This window comes from Silurus aristotelis, assembly GCF_946808225.1.
Source record: "Silurus aristotelis genome assembly, chromosome: 14".
In the NCBI taxonomy this organism is placed as follows: domain Eukaryota; kingdom Metazoa; phylum Chordata; class Actinopteri; order Siluriformes; family Siluridae; genus Silurus; species Silurus aristotelis.
This window is the reverse complement of record NC_139587.1, coordinates 16,434,208-16,460,130: the sequence shown is the minus strand read 5'-3', so window position 1 is coordinate 16,460,130 and position 25,923 is coordinate 16,434,208. Positions and strand designations below refer to the sequence as shown.

The 25,923-nt window shown below is 36.9% G+C and overlaps 2 protein-coding genes across 8 annotated transcripts in view; one reads left to right on the top strand and one right to left on the bottom strand.

Annotated features, from left to right (window-relative positions):
- The window catches only part of mtus1a (microtubule associated tumor suppressor 1a), a 31,249-nt gene extending 10,359 nt beyond the window's left edge, over positions 1-20,890 (top strand). For 5 of the 7 annotated variants that reach the window (XM_083559962.1, XM_083559958.1, XM_083559961.1 and 2 more), the window contains exons 5-15: positions 488-589; positions 1,275-1,382; positions 10,473-10,696; positions 13,761-13,827; positions 16,976-17,190; positions 17,437-17,542; positions 17,671-17,744; positions 17,933-18,028; positions 18,534-18,650; positions 18,774-18,871; positions 19,403-20,890. In XM_083559962.1, coding sequence (XP_083416088.1) covers positions 488-589; positions 1,275-1,382; positions 10,473-10,696; positions 13,761-13,827; positions 16,976-17,190; positions 17,437-17,542; positions 17,671-17,744; positions 17,933-18,028; positions 18,534-18,650; positions 18,774-18,871; positions 19,403-19,619 — 1,424 coding nt within the window. In that variant the 3' untranslated portion in view covers positions 19,620-20,890. The remainder of the gene's footprint in view (positions 1-487; positions 590-1,274; positions 1,383-10,472; positions 10,697-13,760; positions 13,828-16,975; positions 17,191-17,436; positions 17,543-17,670; positions 17,745-17,932; positions 18,029-18,533; positions 18,651-18,773; positions 18,872-19,402) is intronic. The other 2 variants (XM_083559963.1, XM_083559959.1) reach the window with 1 other exon arrangement.
- Positions 20,891-21,154: 264 nt separating this feature from the next.
- pdgfrl (platelet-derived growth factor receptor-like) lies at positions 21,155-24,922 on the bottom strand. Its single transcript, XM_083559966.1, has 6 exons — positions 24,744-24,922; positions 23,782-24,052; positions 23,311-23,462; positions 22,895-23,194; positions 22,602-22,738; positions 21,155-21,661 (listed from the first exon to the last, which is right to left on the bottom strand). Exons 1-6 carry the CDS (start codon positions 24,796-24,798, stop codon positions 21,467-21,469), a joined length of 1,110 nt encoding a protein of 369 aa, XP_083416092.1. The 5' UTR covers positions 24,799-24,922; the 3' UTR covers positions 21,155-21,466.
- Positions 24,923-25,923: the final 1,001 nt, after the last annotated feature.

Below are 25,923 nucleotides of genomic sequence, written 5' to 3'. Positions count from 1 at the left end.
CAGAAGTAAGTTGTGTTAGACCATCATAGATGAATGAAAAGCGTTTACAGTTTTTGGCCGACACTGTTTTCATGGAACCTGTGCTGTTGCTGCATGCAGATATATATATTTTATGCATGATTGCATTTACTGTATTAGAAATAATAATATCCCTCAGGGTATCTTGGTCGTAACTGTCTAGAATGTTTGGGTCTTTGGGCATCAGAAAATCCTTCTTTGTAACTTCTGAAAATGCCTTTAATATGTATCCTGTGTATAAGTATATATATATAAAGCATTATACTATGCAAACTTCAAAATTTAAATTGCTTTAGTCAGGGGTTTAGTGTGAGGAAAGCTTTGCACACCTAGATGTGTGTAGAATAGCTATAGATGCATAGATGCAGCTATGTCGATAATGAGGTTTTGTGCATTAAATGTAAACACTTTCTCTTTAATACACTTACGTGGAATTCAATTGTGTTTTCGTGATTGTGTGTGTTTGCAGATTCGGAGTCACCATCAGGAACTTTGGGAAAACCTCCCACCAACAGGACAACTTCATTAAGAACTAGGCTCCAAAGTCTGTCTCCTAAAGTTTCATCTTTTGGTAAAGATGCATATTTCTAATAACTCCACATATAGCAGTCTACAAATTTTTGTTTGTTTGTTTTGCTTGAATATTGCATTTACACAGACCCTTTATTTATAATCAGAACATGTGGTAAAACTGTTCTTAAGGTGATTTTAATTGTATACACCTACACACTTGGAAAAGCAAAAAAAATGTACGGTTGATTCCACAGGATGTGTTTTTTTTTGTTTTTTTTTTTCCTCCCCTGAATTGCTTCCTTGTGGATAATTTGAAGTGGGATTTAGTTTTGTTAGTTTATAGTGGGGCTTTTATCATTTTAACTAATGAAATATTGAAATCTGAACTCAAACCACAGTCTGCTAATTCCATACAGTATCTGTTTCCTTAAGGAATCAGTTTATGGTTTAATTTTTAGTGTTGCTTTGAACACTTTCTACCACAAAAGTAGAAAATATTTACAACAGATTAATTTTGCTTTTATTTGTTATCAAGAGAAGTGTTGGATCTGTAGACTTTGATCATAAGGTATTTTAGAAAATAATTGTATGGTGTTTACACATTTTTTACGTTTGCTATTCCATATAAAATCTACCTGGGAGTGCTGCTATTTAGTTATTAAAAAAAAATCACTATTCTGCCTTTGTGGGATAAGCCATATAATGTTGAACTTAAAATTTGTTCTGTGCTGTTGATTCTGCAGGAAACAAAAACGCATCTTCACTATCACAATTATCTGTGAGATCTGCAGCAAGCGTCTTAAAACCCCCTACTTCATCAAGGCCTGCTCGAATTACTGCTGCTGTACCAGGTGGGTAGTTACTCAAAAGTCAGTAAAACATTCATAGTCTGAGTTTAATGCCCTTAGTGTTATCGACTCTGTATTATTTAATATATATTAGTTATAGAAATTAGTAATATATATAAACTAAAGTAAATAAAACGGTAAATATGGTAAATGTTGTCTTGGTATTACATAATCCTTTATTAAGTCCACACCAATTTAACAGTTTTCATCTAGACAAAATATAAATCACTTAAATGACATACCAAAATCCCTATAATCATCAACTCTCTCTTTCTCTGAGTGCAGAAAAGGTGTGTGTGTGCTATAGTTAAATGCAGAGTGTGCATTAAATCTCCCTGTAGTCATAGGTTTTTTTCATATGAATTATAGTGGCAGGTGGTTTTCACTGTGTGTGCTCCACCGAGGAGTCGTCTCAGCAGCGTGAAGCCTGTGTTCTGCAGCCAAGTCCATATGACCCAGCTGAGATGGGTTACACAGCCATTGCCAAGTCACACTTTATATGCATCTTTATAAATGTATCACCTGCTTGAGATTGAATTGCTTTTAGCAGTTACGTGCCTGGTTAGCAAAAATGTATTCGGCTTGCACATTGTACTATATATTTCAAAATAGGCCACATTTGAATTTCAAAAATAGGTTTTTACTTGCAGTAAAATGTCCTATAGCTTCAGTTAATTCAATCTTCGGTAGTTGCTTTATCCTGGTTACTGCCAGTGTTCTGCAATTCTCCTTTACTTGCTTATAAGTTAAGTGATTGTGGAAAGTGATCGTGTTCTACCTTCACTGCAGTAACTGGAATTATTAAAATTGCACACTTACAAGAACCAGTGTTATGTGCCTGTTTTTGAAGTGTTAAAGGATTTGCTGGTGTCAGCAACTAGCTGCAGAATCATCCTACAAACACTTAAGATGTAAAATTATTTTTTTTATTTTTTTATTAAGATTATGACTGCAGCAGATACAGGCTTTGTTTTCTTTGGGTTGGGACATTGTACATTGTGTAGGATAGTATTAAACCTCCTACGACCTGGGTTGTGCACAATGGTGTCTTTATTGTTTTCTGTAGATACAGACCGAGTGTCCACATAAGTGACATCATTTTTTTCCAAGAAGAGCTTCATGTTCGAAGAAAATATATGGTTATTCTAATTATTGGTTCTTCCTAACCCCAAATAACTGGAAGAAATCTAAAATGCAAGCCAAACCAAAGCTCAGGTCTTAGAAGGTTAATAATTTAACAATAGGCCAGGAATTTGACTTGGAAAATTAGAAATAATATGTAGTAATCCATTTAATAAAAGTTAAATATCAATGATGGGTTATTCTTGAATCCAGAATTTTTCTCAGAATTATAATAATTTTTTTCTTAGGAAACACTATTCTTTATAGAGTTCCCCTAGATTTCTGGTATTAGGGAAGATTTATCTGTTTCACTCACTGCTTTCTATTATAGAACCCAGCCATGTTTATATGGATGTTAGCTAGAAACCAGCCTGACTGATTTCCACTCTAAGCAGGCACAGGCTTGCTGTGAGCTGTTGCTTTTGACCCCCGCCATTTTTATCCTCCCACCCTTCCTCTAGTAGGAGAAGGAGAGAGAGCATCTGAAGGGGAGGTGAGAGAGGGTGGTCTACGTCACAGCTTCATGCTGTGCTGTTCAACCCCTCCCGCATCTCTCCTCTCTCCTCTAGCATCCTCCACTGTGGTGGTGCCATGGAGAGATGCGGATAGAGCTTTGTCTGTACACGGATTTATAAAAGCCTGTTTTTGATCTGGGTGGATTGCGCTTGCCTGCTTAGTCTGCATCTGTCAGAGGAGCTACGTTGCCTGCATATCAATCTCTGGCTTTTCTTTTTGGCTAGGCTACAGCTAGCAAGACCTGAACTGTTGTAAAGCGGGAATTTAATTTTCTCCTCCTTCCTTCAAAATCTTTTTGTTTTTTTTTCTATCTAAGCATGGTGCTTCAGTAAACTTCCTCTAATGTTGCTTTGAGCCATGCGCTTATGGATTCACACTGAAGCTGCTTTTAATGTTGGTTTGCCTCAGAGGTCTTGTTAGTTTTGTGTGAATATATTTGGATTATATATCTTTTTTTGTCGACACAATGTTGTTTTCTCCCAAATTTTCCCTGTCTAACATCCATGTGAAACTGACTGCTAAAGGTTTACTCCGGAGCCTCCAGTTGCTTTCAGGCTTCAAGAAGAACACCGTGGTGTTTCGAGCAGGTGTGTGTACAGTAATTCCACCAAAAATATGCAGTTTATGTAGATTTGTTTATTGCTCTGTACAAGCAGTTTGGAATCATTTGTATCTTTTGCAAGGGGTTTGAAAGGCGTCTATTTTTAATCTGGCATTTTGCTCTTGCTGTCTCAGTGTGTCATTTTTATTGCTTGTCTACGTACTTGTGTATCCACTTACTCCCTGGAGAACTGCAAAGTGTTTTCTCACCTTACATGCTTTTAAATGAGCTTTATGGGCACACACCATATCCTTCATCATGATCATGATTTTCTTTGAGGCATCTACATCAAAGTTTGTTTACTGCTTTGTCTGAGTTTTTTTAAGTTTCTAGTTTGTGGTTAGGTTATATTTCTGTTACAATATAAAAAGCTTTTTTATAAATTAATAAGATTTTTTTTTCTTCTTCTTTATGGCCAAATAAGTACTTGAGCACTGGGAAGCCTGGATTTACTCTTCTTTTTATTGCTCTCACTATAGTCATTATATTTAAACTAGATTATTTATGAGAGGGTTTATGTCCAGCTGCAACTTTTTGTCTTATAATAGAGTTATTGATTGCAGTCCTTATTGGAGAATTGCTCCTATTATTCGAATCAGTAAATCGTTTATGTACATTTCCACAATATTAATTCATTTGTTCTTTTTATTTTATTTATTACAAAAAAACAATTTTTTTTACAATTTATATTGGGAAATTCTTGCTTTTAGAGAGTAAAATCATGGTCAATAATCATATTGTTGTGGTCAGCAATATATACACATGCTTTATTTATGTACATTTCTGCCCAACATTTAATTTGCCTTAGATTGAGGATTGATTAAGAGATTATATGTATAAATCTTAGGTATTGCATTTCTTCACTTCAATACCTTGAATAATATTGGAATTAATAGTTAATTATAAAATCATCCATTTGTTGTTTGTTTCTATATTTGAATTTGTGAATGTAGGCAATTCATTTTATTTGACTCAAACCCAATGGCACAACTGTTTTACATAAACTTATACAGACTGGTAGAGCAATCCCTAAGTGACAAAAGAATTGTTTGTCATTCCCACTGTGAGGCATATAAAAACCTCTTTAACATGCTAGAAATGGCCGTGAACAATGCATTGTAGTGAAATGTTTTTTTTTGTTTTGTTTTTTTACACTCTAGAGATCTTTCTAGGTCATTTTTAAATTTAAAGTGACTTTATTTAAATCTCTGGCACCAACAAATAATAGTTAAAGGTCCTTTAACACATTCCTTTGAAAACCAAAAAATGGCTTGTTCTATGGCTTTACTTTAAAAAGCCTTTTCAAGTATATTAATCTTTTAGCTAGAGGCTGATGAGTCTATATTCGCAAAGACTGAAAGTGGCTTCTTACTAGCTTATTTGGGAGAGACAGTAGGTGTGCTAATGGCAAATTTAAAATGTTTTTTTTTTTTTTCTGTGTAAATGTATTTTTTTTTTCTTTTATATATTTAATGACAACAGGTGTTAATTTTAAGAGTACCTTTAATTGTTTTTCAGTGCAATAAGGGCGTTCGCTTCACTATCAAGTAATATAGTATGCCCAGAGATCAAAGTTTGTCCTTGGTACGACTTGGTCACATGACAATTGCAGCTATGCAAGAAAAATTAGCTTTAAATATCATTCCCAGGTCTTATTTTACATCAAGCATTGAGTGACTTTTGTGGACTGTATTGCTACTTATTAAGGCTGTGAATCGACAAGAATCTGATGATATGATACAGGGGTTGCGATACGATATTCAGGAAAGTTGTCATTAAGAACACGCTACCATATTACAAGAAAATACATTTAACCAGAACACAGTGGGATCTGGATTTGCATTATTTACATCCTGGATGACACTGCTAACAATACCTTTCTTATCCTACCCACACCATGAAACCTTTGCCAGCCCTTACTCGTATCACACCTTAGCATCAAATGTTTTGCAATATATGAACACAATTAGTATCATTTGTACCTGACAAGGAAAATGTTTTTAATATTTTTTTTTTTTTTAACATATGTACATAGTCGTTAAAGACACCTAATATGAAGTGGGACTGATCATGATGATTATTGTAATATATTATTTGGATTAGCATTAGTATTACGCTAGCAGTAAAAGCATGACCTACATGCTAACTTGTGTTTTCCATCTAAAAGCTACTATCTTAGGGAGGCTAGAAAATAAAGAGGAAGAAACCCTATTGTTTCTTCTATCAAGATAGAGAATGTAGTCAGGCAAGAAAGACGGGCATGTCATGCACTCTCGCAAGTGCAGACCTGTAAATTAATTTTTTTTGTATATAGCACTGTTCTTTAAGCTATAGATGAAGCTTCATCTGGTTATAATTATTAGCACTAGTGCAGGTGCTCGTCCATGCGCTGCCACAATGTGCAACTACAAACAGCACATGTTGTGCCCAAGCTTTTTAATGCCATTTTAACATATTCTTGCCTGAAAAACATACCGCACATAAACAAACCATATTGCTGTCGGTGCAAGTCAGTAAGGAGACTGCTATTTATCTAGCAGTCAGGATATAAACTCAATGAAACAACCGCCATGAATCTTGTGTGAATTATTATTTTTTTTAAATACCGATATTGCGTTTTGAGAAATGATACCACATCGGCAAATAAAATATCGCGATGCTTACGTGTATCGATGTTTTCTTATACCCCTACTACTCATGGCAGAATGTATAAATACGGACTGAATAAAATGTTTTTTATTGTATAGTTTTTATGACGTTAGGATCATATTGTTTATGCATTTTACTAACTGCTATTGCGTAGCTTTTCATATGAACTACTGCCTTTACTTTGGAAATTCCAAAAACAAAAGTTTCTCTTTGCCTTTTTATTAAGGGTTTTGAGGAATAACTTTTGGTTAGGCATTTTGTGTTTCTTAGAAGAACTTTTAATATTAATAAAGATAAGATTTTTTGTGAGTATGGCCCCTGTGTAGTGGCCAGGAAAAGGGAATTGTAGAAAACCAGTTTCCATGGTAGTCTTGATTGTGACAGAAATAGCAGTGCACACTGAGAGCGCTAAATGGATCTGTTTTTCAGGTTTGTATGAATAATTCACAGCTGTGAGATCTACTTGAGTAATTTAGAACAGTGTGCCATTATCTCTATAGCAATTATTTATTACAGACTGCTCTAGATTTCCACTGGTCTGACTCTGACTGTTGCGAATATGGGCAAGGACTACCACTATCAAAGAAAAATTGTGACTTCATGACTAGGCAGTTTTTTCTTTCCAAATCTGTTGTGTATATAATCTATGAGGCCACTGGGAGCCATAGCAGAGTGTATTTAACATGACTGAATCTAATTAAAATGGCAGATATTTCTCAGATGATTAAGGTTAAAGTTTCTCTATCAAAAGCAATCAACTTATTGCTTCAATTAATGACTCCTGTTGTGTAGAGCTACTAATTTACTTAATTGTCTTTATTCTTGTCACATGGTATTTATTATTTGGCTGACAGTTAAATAGGTGTCCAAGGGTGTAATTGCAAAAAGGCCTGCTCCAGCATGTTAACATAGTGTAGAATTAATCCACAGGGAGTACATTTAACATGTTATTTTAACTTTAATCTGTGCTGAGTTTATTTGTATAATATGTGCACTCTGAGATTGATAAACAGTTGGGATCAAGGGTAAGATCATGGCAGTATCTGTGACAAGTTTTTGAAGAACTGAGACCTCTGAAGGTCAATATTTAAAATGCACTTGTCTGGTAAATATCAGTGTTAAATGGCTGTTTACAGGAAGAAGTTTCCTGTGGGACAAGCAAGTGCTGTGATGAACAGATATTTCTGGGAGATATTGTGTTTCCTTAGAGGCTTGGCTACTGTAGGTATTTTAAAAAAATGTGTACTTTGGAGTACTGACTGATGAGTGAGACATAAACGTCTCTGTCTATGCTTCCTATTAGACAAAATGTGCCTTGCCCCATAAACGTCTCTGTCTATGCTTCCTATTAGACAAAATGTGCCTTGCCCCAGTCCACACAGTGCTTTTATTGTTGTGTATTGTTATGTAATCCACAATTATACACTTCGAGTCAGTTTAGGTCCTCTTAGCATTGACCTGGAGGGTGCAGTTCCGGTGGTGTGAAATTCTGCAAACCTTATGGACCTGTACCTATTTTTAATCCTTGTGTTTTGGCTTGCAAAAAACAGCGATCCTTTAATTCACCATGGCAATGCCCCTGGTGCTCCCTATTTACTGTGCTTGAATGCCACAAAGCATTCAGTCCATAACCCTTACGGTTTCCCCTCAGTGTGTACACTGTTATTCAGTCGCAGTCACCTCACAGTGCATTAATTCAGAAGCAGCTGGAAGCAAACTGTGAATGTCAAACTTGGTCATTCACAAAATAGTGTGTTTACATGGATTTTTGGGTTGTGAACATGAAGGTCATCCCAGACACACAGAGCTACTTTCAGATTCCATTGAAGACCTGACGGATCTAACCTTTAAATCAGATATCGCAAACACTGTACCTGCACAAGTAGTATAGTGTGTTATTTTTACTTCACCAGTCAGCTGGGCTGTCACTGTGGGTCAGAGATTTAATCCTGTCCTCCAGCTACTTTTTTGGGCAGGTTTGCATATTTTTTTGTGTTTGAGAATTCAGTTTTCCTTATATATCCTATAAACATGTTTGTAGGTGTGTTGGCTTTGATAGGCTATTCATTTAAATTATTATATTATAAGTGTGAATAACTTGAGCATGCATTATCTTGAATGTGGTATTAACAGGATAGGCTTCAGATGCACAATGACTGACCAGTTTAAAGCGATTTTATCAGTTAATGTGTGTGGTTATTCAAATATCAAGCTCCATTTGCATTCCGTTCTACAGTGGCCAATGTTTGAGACGACATTTCATACTTATTTTCTGGGCTTTAAATTTGTTATTTTATATATATATATATATTTAAAATTCAGTTTGACTGATTGTCCAGATACAGAATTGCCATTTACCTCTAGGTAGCACACATACCGCATTGCCAAGATTATTGTACAGTTCTACTCCTGCTCAGTGTAAGGATAAATGTTGACCAATAGAGGGAGCTATGGAAGAGCTTTAAAGTCACTTTTGCCAACATTTACCAGTAGTTATATGGTCATGGTTCAAATTATGAAACCTCTGCACAGCATGTTCTTTACTTTCGAAAGGAATGCTTGTCAGTATTCCGCACGGGCAGATGCCTCCACCTTTTCTTTCTGTGGAATCACCCCAAGGACCTTGCTGTGACATTTACATTGATCTATGTAAAAGTTTAGCTGTAGAGAACTACTGAATTGAGATGTGGACATTTTGAGTGACCTTTTTAAAGAGCTTGGCTTCAAGCTTTGATTTGTGTATAATGGGATTTTTTTTAATTAAATGTCAATAAGGAAAGAAAAAAACTGTTCATATGATAATTCTTGTGAGTGAATTACTAGCACACTGAAATGTGTCCATTTTAGTTTGCAGTATTCCCGGATTCCTACACTACACATGTAGACATTAATATTAGTTTAAAGGGTGTGAACCGAAATTAGTGTCTTGGAAGGTTTTAAAAAATGTTTGTTTAAATGAAATCAAGGGTAAAGTTAGCAAGTGCTAAGCCAATGATGGTTATGTCGTAAATAGGCCAGTGGAGTGGCTGAAACACAGAGTTTTCATTTATTTTCTTGTTAACAGGTTAGAGTTTCTGCAATTCCTAGCATTTGTTGACCTTGCTTTTTTTTCAGGTTCTTTACTTCTTAGACATTTAAGGAAGTGCAAACAGCTGAGCTATTCATAAAGCCAAACATTGCTTATATATTTAATTAAAAAAATGCGGTTTCAGGAAAATTTTGTCTTCTCTTAAGAAGAAGAGAGAGCATATATATAGAGCACAGTTATGATGGTATTGAACGGTTATTTACTTGCTCATTAATTGTGCAGGGATTGTTTGATAATGGAATAATGAAATTATTTAAATCATGCATCTGTTTTACGGAATCAGTGGTATAACCAACTTAATATTTAGTTTTACATATTAGAATTAGTCTATTAGAATTATTAAAAAAAAATATTTTAATCTATAAAAAATTTTTTTTTTATTTAATTTTTTTTTTTTTTTTAAAGTAAATAGTGTTTTGCATTAAAATAAAACATTTTTTATGGGGGCCCTATGGATTAAGACTTTCACTAAGCATCAGAAGTTTTTACAAGTTCTTTGAGAAACCACTCCCCTGCTCACATCATTTAAAAGTGTGCTTCAACTCCAGTTGTCCTCACAGAGCTGTTATGTAATATCTCAGGTCAAACTTCCTCTATGTATCTCTCTAGTGTCCTATGTCTACTACAAGAAAACATGTCAAATTCAAATAGCTGGGCCTACAGAAGCACCTCATACTCTACTCAACAGTTTTTTAATTATAATCTCATTCGAGGGCTTTATGTGTGACTGCTGAAAGAAAAAAAGCATTACAGAAACAGAGTTTCTTGATCAGACAGCTTTTCAGGTTGTAATGCTGGTATTGCCTCCCCCTCAGAGGGCTATTATTATGAGCTGGTGTTGTATTTATAAAGCTTGTGTAAATCAAAACTAGTGTGGCACAGCCATGCTAAAATAAGAGCGCTCTGATGTCTGGGGGAATGGATTGAGAGATGGACATCTCGTACGAGACACAAGTCGTTCATCAGGGTACCTTGTGTGTATTAAACATCTGAGAACTGGTAGATAGTCCACACTGGTGCTTCTACCTAATCTTAACATAGGTGCATGAACTAGCAATTGGTTGGAAGAAAAGCATGCTGAACTTTCCATCAACAATAAATGGATGTTTTCTTACAGTTGACAAAAGCAAGACAAAGAAGAGCTCACCGAGCCAGCAGCAGGCCCACACCAATGGTCATCCTGACCTTGTGCCTCCAGAGACCAAGCCAAGAGGACTGGAGTACTACAAGGCTTTGTGTGAGAAGAAGAACCAAACCATCCAGCAGCTGAAGAACAGCTTTTCTGCTAGCAACCGCAGATTCGAGGCCATTGCTGTTGTTGTACAAACCCTTTCCACACAGGTATGTTCTTTTATATATATAATATATTATATCTTGATATAAAACCTTTATGAAGATTACTTGTAGAAAAAGTGTTAATGATTTGTTTATTTGACTATGCCATTGTTGGCTAGAAATGTATAGCCTTTATTTTTTTTATATGGTGTGTGTGTGGTGTGTGGTGTGTGGTGTGTGTGTGTGTGTGTGTGTGTGTGTGTGTGTGTGTGTGTGTGTGTGTGTGTGTGTGTGTGTGTGTGTGTGTGTGTGTGTTCTGTTTGTTGACTTCACATTGCTCTGAAATTAGTTTTAATGGGAAGGTTTCTGGAAAGACAAGTTTGTCCAAGGTAGCTGATTATGTGCTCTTGTGTTTACACACAAATCCACAAACTAGGATGTGGGGAATAAGGGATAGAAGAATTGCTGAAGCCCTAGAACAGGCCTTTATCATTTGTATATATAAGCACAGATATGTGCCCACTCTAGAAATCTCTCTGACATATAGAGAGTAAAGTATACTGGTTAATTTTCTTAACTACTGAAGGTAAACCAGTGAAATCTGTTCTATGAGCATGTACATTGTTATGGGGTTATTTCATGAAAGCTCCAATGCTCCCTATCTGCAAGACTTTGTGTAGTTCATGTTTATGTTGGTGATCTAGTTACATCTTACCGTCAAAATAGGTTTAGAATGTATATATATGTGTGTGTGTATATGTGTGTGTGTATATATATATATATATATATACACACACACATATACACACACACATATATATACATGTGTGTGTGTATATGTGTGTGTGTATATATATATATATATATATATATATATATATATATATATATATATATATATTATATATATATATATATATAAGAGAGAGAGAGATATTATATATATATGTGTGTGTGTGTGTGTGTGTGTGTGTGTGTGTGTGTGTGTGTGTGTGTGTGTGTGTGTGTGTGTGTGTGTGTGTGTGTGTGTGTGTATGTAAAAAAAAAAAAAAATTTTTATTACTGACGTACATTTATTGATCTTTTACATATTAGCATTGAGGTGACAGTTGGCAAAAGAGTACAGAAATTATTGTATGGTTGTACATTGAGGTTACATTTCCTTTTGCATGTCAAGATGCAGTTACATATTTTATATACATTTTGTATTTTGGAAATATTTATTTGTAATTCTGTTTTGTCTGGAAGTGAAATGCCCTGAAGGGGAATGTATTAAAAATGTATTACCCTAATAATAGTGGCCTGGACCGTGTCATGTCTTTGTGAGAATGTACAGCTGCTGACTTCATATGGTTACAGGCAAAGTCAGGCATTCAGCAAGGTGCACTGGGTTGGTTCATACAGTTGCACTTGCTTGTGAAGTGCTGTCACTTAGCTGAAGGCCATAAATATGAGAGAGAGAGAGAGAGAGAGAGAGAGAGAGAGAGAGAGAGAGAGAGAGAGAGAGAGAGAGAGAGAGAGAGAGAGAGAGAGAGAGAGAGAGAGAGAGAGAGAGAGAGAGAGAGAGAGAGAGAGAGAGAGAGAGAGAGAGAGAGAGAGAGAATTTTGAATTAAAAATATTTGTTTTACTGAATTAAAAATATTTGTTTTACTGAGGTGGCTGAGAGCATAACTGCCATCTACTGTGTTAATGGATCAGAGACTTGTATCCCTATTCCACAGACCAAAAAAACTGCTATGGTGAACACATTCAATCGCGATTCAATATTGTAATCGATTGACAGCCTTAGTGTGTGTGTATGTATGTATATAATGTATGTATATGTTTTTGTGTGTTTTTATTTATATATATATATATATATATATATATATATATATATATATATATATATATATATATATATATATATTATCCACAATGCCGAACTCCTTTGTTTTTACTAGGAAAGCCTGTGCTTTCTCTTTCTGTTCTTCAGTGAGAAGGTCACTGAAGCATGTTGCAATTTAGTAAGTGCCACTCAATCAGCTTTCTGTCAGAATATTTTTTTTTTCTCTCTGTTCCTTCATTGCTTTGCCTGTGGTGGCTCTCTTAAAGTGCTGTGACACACATCTTGTTCGTGTGCACAATGCAGCCTTTTCCCTGCTGCTCCTCTACTAGTGACATTATGGTATATGCACAAAACTGAGAGGCAAGTGGTTGGAGGAGGGTAGAACCAATTGAATGGCTCCTTCCAGTCATCCCCGTTGTAAGAGAGAGAGAGAGAGAGAGAGAGAGCACGCGCACCAGCGCAGTCGTGCGTGGAGGTGTTGGTGATTCCTTCACCTGAGCTGCTGTCTTCCACTGATTCTGGACAGTTCTGGATCTGGATCATGGGCTGCACCGGCAGCAAAGTGTGCCTTAACGCTCCCTGTGCTTCACCCCGGGTAAAGACATTCCTCTTCTCCTCAGGGACTGGACTAGGATGACAAACAGGATCTCTGTGGATGCCTACATAGATGTGTAAATGCATCTGTCTCTTGTTAATAATTAGCATGTGTTATGACGTTTGAGAGTTGAACATGACTCATCTAACGTCTGGCATTAGCAGTGCTGGTAGTTCATGCAGCTTGGTGCAATCTTCCAGAGCTGCTTCAATAAAGGAGAGTTATTAGTTCACATCTGCCTGATGCATGTCCTATGTGGATTTTTTTAAGCTATGAGGGAAAAGCACAGGTTTGATCTTCACTGCGTATTTTTTTGGGAGGCTGGCAGGGGCACTGCAGCTGAGGGGTTCTGTGCTGTGTCGAATGCAGTATAATGCAGAAGTACTCTTTATATGATTGAGGATGATTAGTCATGTGTGGCTATGTGGGATTAGTCGTTTTGTATTCATATTTTCTAGGTAATTGGAAAAAACCTTATTACAATATTATGGTCTCGCGTACTGACAATGACTACCTTTTCTGAGGAAGTGTCTCTATTAAAGGAAAACATGTTTATATAATCACCTAAATAATGTAATATGTCAAGCATCAACTAGAGAATAGTTATATTTTAACCATACTACAGTTACTGTATGTAAACATGAAGCAAAAGTGTGTGTATTCTGTCCGAGTTTCTGTCGTCAGTGTCTCCTCTCTGTGTGTGCAGCATGAAGAATCAGCAAAACGGCATCAGGAGCGCTCTGTGGAACTGCTCAACCTGCACGGGGAACTCGGTGAGTAGAGAGTACTTTGTTAATTTGTTAACAAAGGTGAGGACATCCTCAAATATTTTCAAATGTTTTCAGTCCACATCTCTTTAAAAAATAAATAAATAAATAAATAAAGTCTATCTTTTGGCAATTGACTTAAATGAGCTAGTTACTTTGTAATAAGAAAAATTTGTGTATGTGCGGTGGCTTGCAATGTGGTTGTCTAAGCCTTCCTGTAATTACATTTTGTCCTCATTTGTTTAATTCCATTTACCTGCCATAAGGCATAGAGCCAGGGTGCCGTTAGTAAAGTTAGGGCAGGGAGGGGGCAGAGCTGTTTGTTTTACTGCCATGTATTATGACTGCAAAAGTCACTAGTGTATTGTTTTCTTCTAATGATCATTTCAGAGGTGTGCCTTTTCCCACACACTCTTTCTTCCAGATGGGATCTGGGGAATGTCATCCGTTCTAACATGCACTTGTACCCCAAGGCCAAAGCCTTGTTTACGTCTAATGGAAATCAGAATTTCTACAGGTTTAAATACACTAAGTTACAGGAGCGGAGGTGGTGGTAGTGCAACAGGCTTTCGTATGCATAGTATTAACTTCTCTTTGGTGATTATCAGTTACAAAACTAATATTTTATTGCCTTTTATTTGCTCTTCTATAAATGCAATGACTGAGGCATAATCTGTTGTTTGATTGGTACAACCAGATCTGTTAGTCATGACCCGGGCACCTCCTTCACTACTGTTTTTAGAATGTCACCATTGCGCTGTTCTTTATGCAGAATAGGTGCACTTTAGATATGTCAAAGTTCGATATGTCTGGTATTTATAAGTGATGTACAGAATAAATCTTTCCATGTTTTAGAGTCTTTTTCATTCTGACTTAGAAAGTTAAAAACCATTAATGTGTAATGAACAACCTTCAAAAAAATGAATGGGTAACATTTAAAGCTGCTTGGTTTTGAAATGAAGTCTGTCATATGCCTGACACACAGTATTTAAAGCTGGAATGACTGGCTTATAAGGGCATTGTATTTTTTCCACATTTATTGCATTCTTTTCTTTTCAGCCTTTTTTAATCCTGTATATAACTGTAATCCTGCTATCTTGGCCTCTTATCACATTCCAGACATTTAGAGAGGCTTAGGACCCCCCACATGGATCCTGTTGGCCCCTTCGCAACATGAGCCATACTAATATTGAGCGTTATCCAGCTACCTGTACAAGGTCTCAAATATTGATTTCCACTAGCTATTTAAGACCAACGTGAGGTATTGTTTCAATAAACCCACTGAAGTTCACTTGCTCTGGCTGACTTCTCTCCAGACTGGCCATATAAAAAGCCAGAGTCTTGTAAACCACACTAATGTAGATTGCTCTTGAAGGCGTCCGTAAACTCTCCTGTCTACATGCATTAGCTTTGGCGTGTCCGTTACAAAACCGTTATTAGGGTAACACTGATTATAGCTCATGAGGGAAATGTTGCCCACTCTACACTTAAAAGCTTTGAGAATTATATGCAATTTCCCTCACTGTCAGTACACTTCACATTTATAACCTCTTCATTAGGGAAGATCCATTTACTGTAACCTAATGCTTTGGTTCAGTGCAGGGATTCTACACTCCAGTCCAAGAGATCCAGTGTCTTGCATAGTTCAAAGTGTTTTTTTCCTCCAACTCCTAACACACCTGATCTAGTTTATAAGCTGACCATCAAACATTTCCATAAACTAGCACATTGTTCCCAAATAACATCTTCATAGATGTCTGCTAGCTTGCTTGCTTTTTATGACCCTATAACAACTCTTAGTCTTTTTCCCCCATCCCCTTTTCCCCAGTGACAAACATTCCTGATGTGTATCAGTTACTTTTCCATTCACTCACATTATTTGGATTATTTATAGGCCGTGCATCTGAGGTCTGCAGCATAAATGTACCCCCTGTAATAGAATTACTCTGCAGATTTATGAAATGCATCCATCCATTAGTTATTGATTATTCAGGCTTCTCTGTTGTCCCTGGAACAGTTTTTGTTCTACACCCCCTAGTTTGAGCTCATGACTCCTTTATGATTGCTCCTAGTATAAACATGATTTGATTAAGGTATTTACACAGGGCGTGACTGTTCGGCCCAAGGGTTGTTCAACAGACTGTTGTGTGTTACAGCAACAAATCGACTGAACTCAAGGAACCTCCTATTTATTTCTGATTAAAGTCAGATGAGGGTCAGTGACTCATTCTGTACTGTGAATAAGCATCCTAAAAGATTTTCATTTCAGGGTTTTTTTTCCCCTTTGGATTTGAGATACTGATGTCAGATCCTACAGGCAGAATGTGTTTAATTGTAAAGGTCACAGCTGTCTGTCTTTTTGCCAAACTTGTGACGCTGTTGCAGATACAGTAAGAAACACTTCCAAGTTGTCCAATGCTAAAGGATGCTTGCAATCATTTCAGATCTAGCAATCAGAGCTGCTTGTAGGCTCTTGTTTTATTATATTGTTGACACTGCGGCCTCACACATGTCTTAGAACACAAGAAGTTGCAGCTGTGATTCCAGCAGTCGGTTAAGTGTGTGGATAAAGACCAGCAGCGGTGTGTGTATATGTGTGTGTGTATATGTGTGTGTGTATACCCCCCTCTGGGCCTGAGTTAAGAGGCATCTGTTATCAGCAATAAGAGAAGCTATTCACAAATCTCCATCTTTGCTATGTGTGAAAGTATGAGTTTTGACAAATAGGCATAATATTTGTCTTTTATTCACACTTGCATTACCCTCCTATAGATGTATTTATTTTTATTAACTATTCTTGCATGATATTACATCCACTGTTATAGCTTAACTTTGTACTGGTGTCAAAGATGCTGTAAGTGCAGTAACAACTGTGTGCCAGGAAGAATGCTTTTCAAATGAATCACACAACGGAGTATTGGCAGAACCTTATGTCAAGACAGCAAATGTGCTTTAGCGCCAGCAACTTGTCCTTTCCAGATTTAGTGCACGGTGATCCTTTACTCTTGCACCCCACATCATAAGGTTAAAACAATTGCATTGTGCATTTATAATGTTTACACACATTTTAGCTGTAAGACAGCAGAATGACACGTAAAATGCATTTAACCATAAACTTAACAGCATGAATTAAAGAAGTAAATGTGCTCCACAGTGAACTGGGAGCAATCATGCGAGCGTCTGGAGAAGGAGAAGGAGGAGCTGAATGCAGCTTACGATAAAGTGTTGGAGAAAGTGCAGGAACAACACCGCCTGGACCTGGCTGACCTGGAGGAAAGACTGAAAACTTTTTACACAACCGAATGGGAGAAAATCCAACAGACGTATCAGGAAGAAACAAAGAAGTACAAAGCCTTGATGAAGCAACAGGTGAAGATGGCTTTAATGTAGATTTTATGCAGTGTCATTGTAAGACATTTGTTCACATCATCTACTTTGCTGTAAAACTCTTTCAGAAAACTATTTCAATTCTATGAGGATTATTTCAATGGTACTTTGTTTGCACATTCACATGCAAAAGATTTCTCTTTAGGCTCACAAGCTACCATCGCTGAATGCATCAAATATTTGCCAGGAGTGCTTCTGATACTAAAAGTGTTTTTTGTGCCTGTGTAGCTTGAGGAATTCAGCTACAAACATGAGGCGATGCAGAAAGTACTGGAAGAAAACCACGAAGAGAAGGTTAAGGGCCTTAAACAGCACTATGAAGAATCTTTTGAAGGTGACTAAAATTAGTGTTCTCTCTCTCGCTCTCTCTCTCTCTCTCTCTCTCTCTCCACCCACACTGTTAGCTAACCGCTAATATATACAGAAATAAAAACTATGCTGAGATTTTCTTTTCTTTTTCAGAACTTAAAAAGTCTCATGAGCAGGAGATGCAAGCTCTGGAAAAAATGCAAAAAGACACAGAAGCGACGTTATCTGTAAGAAGTCACGATGAAATGCTCATTTCGCCAAATCGAGTTAGTTAGCTATGGTTATATGTATAAAAGGAGTTTAGCCAGTGAGAACTTAATCCATATACATATTGCTTAGTCTCACAATGTAATCAACTATACAATGTGTAATGAAATGAAAGGAAACTGACAGCGACATATTTTGCCTTCATCAGAGTCAAATCGAGGAGCTCACTACAACAAACGGCTACTTTAGTGAGAGGCTGAAAGCAGAGGAGGAACGAAGGAAGGCACTGGCTGAGAAATGTCAGGTACGGGGTTTTTTTGTTTGTTTTGTTTTTTGCCCCTCAGACCTTCACTTATCTTGTACTGTTTATATACGCTATCAAGTCAACAGGAATAGCACCCACTGATTAGCAAATCTGTAGAACACTTTCCATTTAGAGTCTATCAGTATTTTTTGGAGTGGCAGGTTAATGTTAGACAGTCTTGTCTGATTCACATGAAGTGGGGCCCCCTAGCCTTTTGAAAGAGGATTTAGATAAGAGCCCTCCAATGCTTTGCCAAATTTTCTATAAATAGATAGCATATCATCAACCCAGTCTCTGTTGCCTTTCTGTCACTACATAATGACTTATTACATAATGTCAATGTGACTTTATGCCACAAGATCAGTCTGACTCGCACATGCTAGTTACTGTTTAAAAAAGGAACTCTTTTGTAGCTTTTTATATTCATTATAGATCTTCTATATATGTATGTATTGGAGAAAATATAGGCAAGAGTGCTTTTTACTTAAACATTTAATATTTCCAGAAGGACTCTCACACCCTCTATCTGGAGCAAGAGCTAGAAAGTCTGAAAGTGGTGCTGGACATTAAGAACAAGCAGATTCACCAACAAGATAAGAAACTGATACAATTGGACAAACTGGTGAGTTCAACTTTGAATTGGGTCCTTGTTTCATTTAGAGTTCTTACTTTTGTGGATAAAGCAGACTTGATCGCTGGTATTTCATTTTACACACAATGTTGGTGTTTAATTGCATTATTCTAGCTGGAGAAAAATGTGAAGCTTGATGAATGCCTTAAGAAAGTCCAGCAAGAAAATGAAGATTTAAAAGCCAGGATGGACAAGCATGCTGCATTGTCAAGGTTTGGTTTGTCTTTCTAACTTTTTGTTTTTGAGTTTGTGGTTTGGATTTCTTGCGGACTTTTTCTTTGGATATTTATTTTGTGTTTGGTTTTTGCTTCCTTATATTTGTAATTAATACTGCATTACTGGGCAAAAAAACTGAGCCGAACACAAAAGTGTGTGTGTGTGTGTGTGTGTGTGTGTGTGTGTGTGTGTGTGTGTATATATATATATATATATATATATATATATATATATATATATATATATATATATATATATATATATAAATAATAATAATAGGAGATATTATATAATAATTATTATTATTATTATTTTATCACTATTTGTTTGTTTTTTTTACATCTAATATTGCCAGTCAAAGTCTTACAGTATTTGTGTACATTTTGCTGATTTCCTAAACAAATGATCTACTTTTGTTAATACTATAAAAAGCTTCATATTTTACCGTTTTGTGCTTGGTACATTTTTGCAGAGGATTGTATACTTATAGTTCAATTAAGGTTCATGTGCCTGTTTTCACCTACTAGGCAACTGTCCACAGAGCAGGCGGTCCTGCAGGAATCACTTCAGAAAGAGACGAAAGTGAATAAGCGTCTATCAATGGAAAATGAGGAGCTGCTGTGGAAACTACAGAATGGAGATCTGAGCAGTCCCCGCAAAATGTCTCCATCTTCCACCTCCATGACTCTGCAGTCCCCTCAGCACTCAGGCATTTTCTCCAGCCCCCCAGTTTCCCCAAGATAACACTGGTCTTCAGCTTCGAGGAAGCAGCTTCTCAAACACTCAGACGCCAGGGACAGAGTTTGTGTCAACACTGAAGGCTATATTAGTCGTGTGGGTCCACAACCTGTCACCTGAAGGACATTAATCCAAAATGGATCTACTCTCAGGTGTACTTTGTACAGTTGAAAGACTTTTATGACTGATTAAAGGATTGCACAGAAGCACTTAATCAATTAGGCCACCTTTTTGTACTTTGCCTTTCACGTTTGATTGCTGAAGAAAAAAATACATAAATATAAATAAATAAATATATATATATATCTCAGGGCTTGTACATAATTTCTCCTCTTTTTTTGCCACTAGAACTTCATATGACTGGCTAGTGTTTGAATAGTGTGGCTAAATTCTTTGTCTTCAGTTTCTATGCATAAGACCTGTGTAATATCGAAATAGTCATACGTTGTGTTTTTTTTTTTCCTGTATCACCAGCAGCTTTTTGCCAGGACTTGTATTCCATCACTACAAATACAAATTCCTAGAATGATATGCATAAAACCTTTCCAGATGCTTCTTGACCATTTAAAGATGAGTAACCCCTCGCACCCCCCCCCCCCCCCCTCTTTTTGAATAGTGAGGTAAGAAATCGTGGGGTGGGAATATATTTAATGTAAACATGCTATTTTTACACAAGTCATTTTCATAGGTGTAAATGAAATGGTAGCCCCATGTAATAGTATTAGGAAAATGCTTAGGGGATGCAGATGTAATCTCTGGGTTTTGAATCAATATTAGAATATTTGAATTACAATTTTTGTTTTAAAGACAATGTCCCACAAACTGAAGACTAATGAATGGTGTATTTGATATTTCAGAGAATTAGTCAGTCCAATAAAATGCTACTTCAGTAAATGAAAGTCAGTGTGTGTTTTAAACATGAATACGGGTTTAGGATTGTTCAGTGCTGTTGACATAGGACTTTTTTTTTGTTTGTCCTTTTTCTTTAACCATTCTTTATGACCATGGACCAACGTATATGACTGTTTGTGCATGTTCAAGTGGCCTCAAGAGCAACCCCCAGTGTTGAAACTCGCCTCCTGCAGCTTTAAGTATTGACTATTTCATGAGTAAATATGGTTTGGATGTGAAAGCAAAAAGAAACTGAGTTAATGTGGAACTTGGTTATGTGTGTCGCAAAAATATTTGTGTAAGTTTATTGGTGTGAACCTGTTTTTTTTTTTTTTTTTTTCTTATTTTTAAATAAATTTACAATTAAAATAAAGTCATTAAAATCACTTGATTTGTTTATTTCAAATGTGCAACTTTAGTCAAGTATTTTCATTAGTAGGAACCTTTTAGAATGTTATGGTTTTGTGTATGGAATGATGCTACTGGGACAAATGCAGAGTTACAGAAGGCTTAGGTATGACTGGTCAAGGAAAAACATGGAAAATGAAGAGTGTATAACACAGAACCAAAAATAAGCACAGGCTCCACTCTGCACTCCACATTCCACATACGGAGTCCATTAGAGGCTTAGCACACTTTCCACCACAAGCTCCACCATCAGCTTATTTTATTTTCACTTACAGCAATGCAAGACCATGTTAATATTGAGATACAGATAATTGTAGCATTTTAAAAAGCATAGTTCATAGTTAAACTCTTTGATAAACCTTTGGTTGTGCTATTTTCACTATATGAAGCATTTGTGGGTATTATGAACAGTGAGAATGTTATTTGCATTTTATATTATCTTGCATTTTTTACTCTTTGCCATGAAAAGTCTTTATTTTTTTTTCTCTTGACAAAGACATCAATAAAAGCAAGCAGCAAGATACCTGATGTATAAAGAGAGTCCAATTTTTCCTCTAATGGCCTAATAAGTTCACTTGTGTGGCCACTGAGGTTTCTCCATGGGGATTTTTAGCTGTGCATATGTACGTCCCAAAATCGATAGTCTCCACATCATCCACAATCATGACACTTTGGGAAATGCGCACAATTTGGCCCACGCCCCTGTTTATCAGCCTCCGGGAGTCCTGAATAATCACAGGCCTCTGGTCCTTGATGGGAAAACAAGTAGGTAATTCAGGGTGAGTTTTCTTAGATTGTGTGCATTAATTAATTTACAATTTGCAAATACAAGCTTTCAGTTAAATGGCAAAGAGTCTAAAGTGAAAGTGATTGGGGTACAGTAATGAGGAGAACTTTTTAAAGATTGTGTTTGACTTCCTGAGGGCTTTTGCGCACCATACACAGACTAAACACTGTAGAGTCTTTGGTAGGAGCAGGTATGACACTGGGTGAGGGTGGAAACTTTATCACAGGTGGGAGAAAATCTCTTATGTTATAGAGGAAGAAGTTTAAAATTATTTTAAAAACACCTTCGCTCTAATGTAACTGTAGATACAGAATTATAGAACAGCACATAAATGTACCACTCACTCAATCCAGACTCTCAGAACATTTACAAATAATTTTTATTTCAGTGTTATGCAATGAGAAGAAGTTATTCAATGAAAGCCCAGTGAGTCAGTTACAAGACAAAATAAAACATTGCAATTCACTACTGGATGCTGAACTTTACATCAAATTAAATTTAATTAATATAGCTAATATAACAGTTTCAAGTTTTGTATTGTACTATTCTGTAACCATTTAAAACACAGCAATAACAATCTCAGAAAGAGTCTCTAAGTATGAGGCACTGTTGGTATAATGTATCCTGCAATTGTTATTCATCACCTGAACATCTGATGTCTTTACCCCTCAACTTGCTTCAGTGTTATTACTATTAAACATTTTTGTATTTTCTATTATATGTATATATTTTTATTATTATTTCTACTACTAGTAGTAGAACTAAAATAAGCTTAGTTTAATTTATAGCTCATACATCCATTTTTGCACCCACTGTATTTTATACATATACTTTTTACAGAATATATAACATTTTCAAGCAATAAGTCTTGTCTCTTTAACAGAAAGTACTGTGTTGTTTACCTGTCCTGGATAGGTCCAGCTGAATTTAACATCAATTTCGGGCTCACCCAAAACAGTGCAGGTAATGTTAAAAAGGTCCCCTCCAGTCACTAGAATTGAGGAGGCTTGAATAGTTGCATATGGGGGACCACTGGGTACTAGAGTGAAAAATAGGAAAAAACATATTTGATAAATGTATCTGCCTGTTTGTTTGTTTGATTTAGTCCATATTACTTATGTTCGGTGCTTTCAGATCTAAATGTTCAGCCATCAATTTTCACTTTTTTTATGTTTATTTGTTACATCTTTCTGACCTTCAAGATAAAGCAGCTGGTACTTATTGGAGACCTGTGGTGTGGTCTTTGTGGTGCTCTTAGCCTTGCAGTAAAAGGCCCCCGTGTACTCAAGGCTGGGGTTCTGCAGAATAAAACCTTTGGTAGGGTTGTAGGAGATAAGTTTCCCATCAGCCTGTATCTCCTCTGGAGGCATTTCTCGGTGTAGGGACACAGTGGTCTTAGGGGATGTGACTCGGCAGGGTACCGTTGCAGGTATATCAGGCCGCATAAACACAATCTCAAAGTGGATGGGTGATGGGACAAAAAGCTCATCTTTGTCTTGGTAAAAAGATAAAGACATTTGCACGATCAGCAATGATGTTTTCTAAGTTACAAAAACAATATTGTGATATAATCAAGAATTTTTTTCCCTGGTACAGTAAGATATGTTGTACCTGTAAAGTATATATAAGAGGTGGAAGTGCGATCTGTGTCCTTTTCACACTCATCACCATCACAGAGTATCACCCAGCAGCTGTATTCTCCCGTATCAGCAGGAGAAGGTGACTTCAGGGTCAACTGACTAAACTTATCATTCTGTTCAAAGCTAACACAAGAAACAAGGAGTAAAGCAACACAATGTATGCTTATACATACTCTTTAATCTGTTGGAAGATCTACTGTAAAGTATGCAAGGTTTCATTATCATTTTATATCAGGTAGTTATAGTTTACTGTTCATTAGAGATCAAAATCTGTATTTGATGCAGTTTTTCTTGCTCTAGAAACAAGCATTTGGTGTTGATTGTTTATTTACTCTTTCTGGCTTTCGTTCCCATGAGATAAATATGATCGCTAGATCAAAATTAACAATTTTAACTTGAGTGTGATTTGTGGATGAAGCAGCTAAACAAATGATTAAAGTACCTGAAACGGGTGTCATTAAAAGTGTCCAAATAAGATGGGTATGCCCAGCCAATCTTGCTGCCTTTGCATCTTAGTTCCAGTGTTTTTCCAGAATTCAAGATTGTATGGTCACTTAGACGAAGAAAGCGACCTTTTTCCAGAACCTGGGTGAGAATGGACTGAAGTTTACCTCCTACTTCTTTGTCTTTTACTTTGGGGTAACGACCCTTGCCCTTCTTTCGCCCTGGTCTGAAATTGGCATCTTTCTTATTCTTGGTCTCTTGACTTACACCTGGATTAGCATGAAAAAGAAGTGGTATGTCAAACCATTATCAGAATTGCTCATCTTTGCTTGTAAATGAGAAGGAAACAGGATAACATGGCGAGTGTGTAGATTTGGACGCTTTGTTTAGAAATTAGGGAGAACCAGCTAAGAGAATATCTCATTTTCCAGTAAGAGTCAGTGAGTAGAGAACAAGTAGAGAGCAGCAGGAACAGAGCAGCATCTGGAAAGAAACTCCATTTTGCACTACAGTACAAATCCACAGCTGAACAAACAGCATGGCAGGAACTTTCTTTTTTCTCTTTATGTTAATGCCCAGACACCAGGAATCTTGCAAGTTTAAGATAAATAATATAAACAACCTGCATGTGTTTTTGTATTACACTGTGCCAATTAGTGTCATCTCGAAGAACTTTAATTAGAAGTTAACTGGCTTTAATTGTTTGTCAGTTTGCTGCTAAACTTAAGTCTAAAACATTTTATCCAAAAGATTTTTGTGAATTCCTGTAATGCTTATTTCCCTCCCCACCTTTGTTACTCAACTTGTGTCTCAGCTCAGGGATCCCCATCACTCACAACAAAATCATGATCATTCCTAATAACTACAAAAGATACACATTTACAGTCTCTTCCACAGCTATAACTGTTTCCTAATCGGACTTGGAAAACAGTAAATAATAAAAAAGTGTTATAGACTCACCATTTTGGACCTCCAGCAGAAATACTGATAATAAAAGAAGTACCCAGAAATTCATAGTGAACACTTTCAGGTGTCCAGGGGCCTGTACAATTTTTAGGAATGGCAGAAAGCAGATTTAAAGCTCTGCAAACATTGACTGTCTCTAAAGCACTGTGGGCTTGATCTTCCACAAAAAGAGGGTAATAATTTTAAACTACTCTACTGACTCTAAATTCTAAACTGCCCATCCGCTGGTGCCCTCTGCTGGGCAGATTTATGTGAAGGTATATATTTCCTCTTCTTCTTCTTCTTCTTCTTCTTCTTCTTCTTCTTCTTCTTCTTCTTCTTCTTCTTCTTCTTCTTTCGGCTGCTCCCATTAGGGGTCGCCAAAGTGGATCATCCGTCTCCATACCCCCCCTGTCCTCTACATCTGCCTTTTTCAACCCAACTACCTGCATGTCTTCCCTCACCACATCTATAAACCTCCTCCTTGGCTTTCCTCTTTTCCTCCTTCCTGCTGGCTCCATCCTCAGCATTCTCCTTCCGATGTACCCCATGTCCCTCTAAACATGTCCAAACCATCTCAATCTCGCCTCCCTCACCATGTCTCCAAAACGTCCTACATGTGCTGTCGCTCTAATAAACTTGTTTCTAATCCTGTGCATCCTCGTCACTTCCAACAAAAACCTCAACATCTTCAGCTCTGCTACCTCCAGCTACACCTCCTGTCTTTTACTCAAAGCCACTGTCTCTAAACCATACAACCTCGCAGGTCTCACCACAGTCCTATAAACTTTCCCTTTCACTCTCGCAGATACTCTATCACAAATCATGCCTGTCACTCTTCTCCACCCACTCCACCCTGCCTGCACTCTTTTCTTTACTTCTCTAACACACTCTCCATTACTTTGCACTGTTGACCCCAGGTACCTGAAATCCTCCACCTTCTCCACCTCTTGTCCCTGCGACTGCACCACTCCACTGCCCTCCCTCTTATTCACACACATGTACTCTGTCTTACTCCTACTGACTTTCATTCCCCTTCTCTCCAGCACATACCTCCACCTATTCAGGCGCTTCTCAACCTGCTCCCTACTCTCACCACAAATCACAATATCATTCGCAAACACCATAGTCCATGGAGACTCCTGTCTGACCTCAGAGCTGATCCTTGATGCAGTCCAACCTTCACCTTGAACCA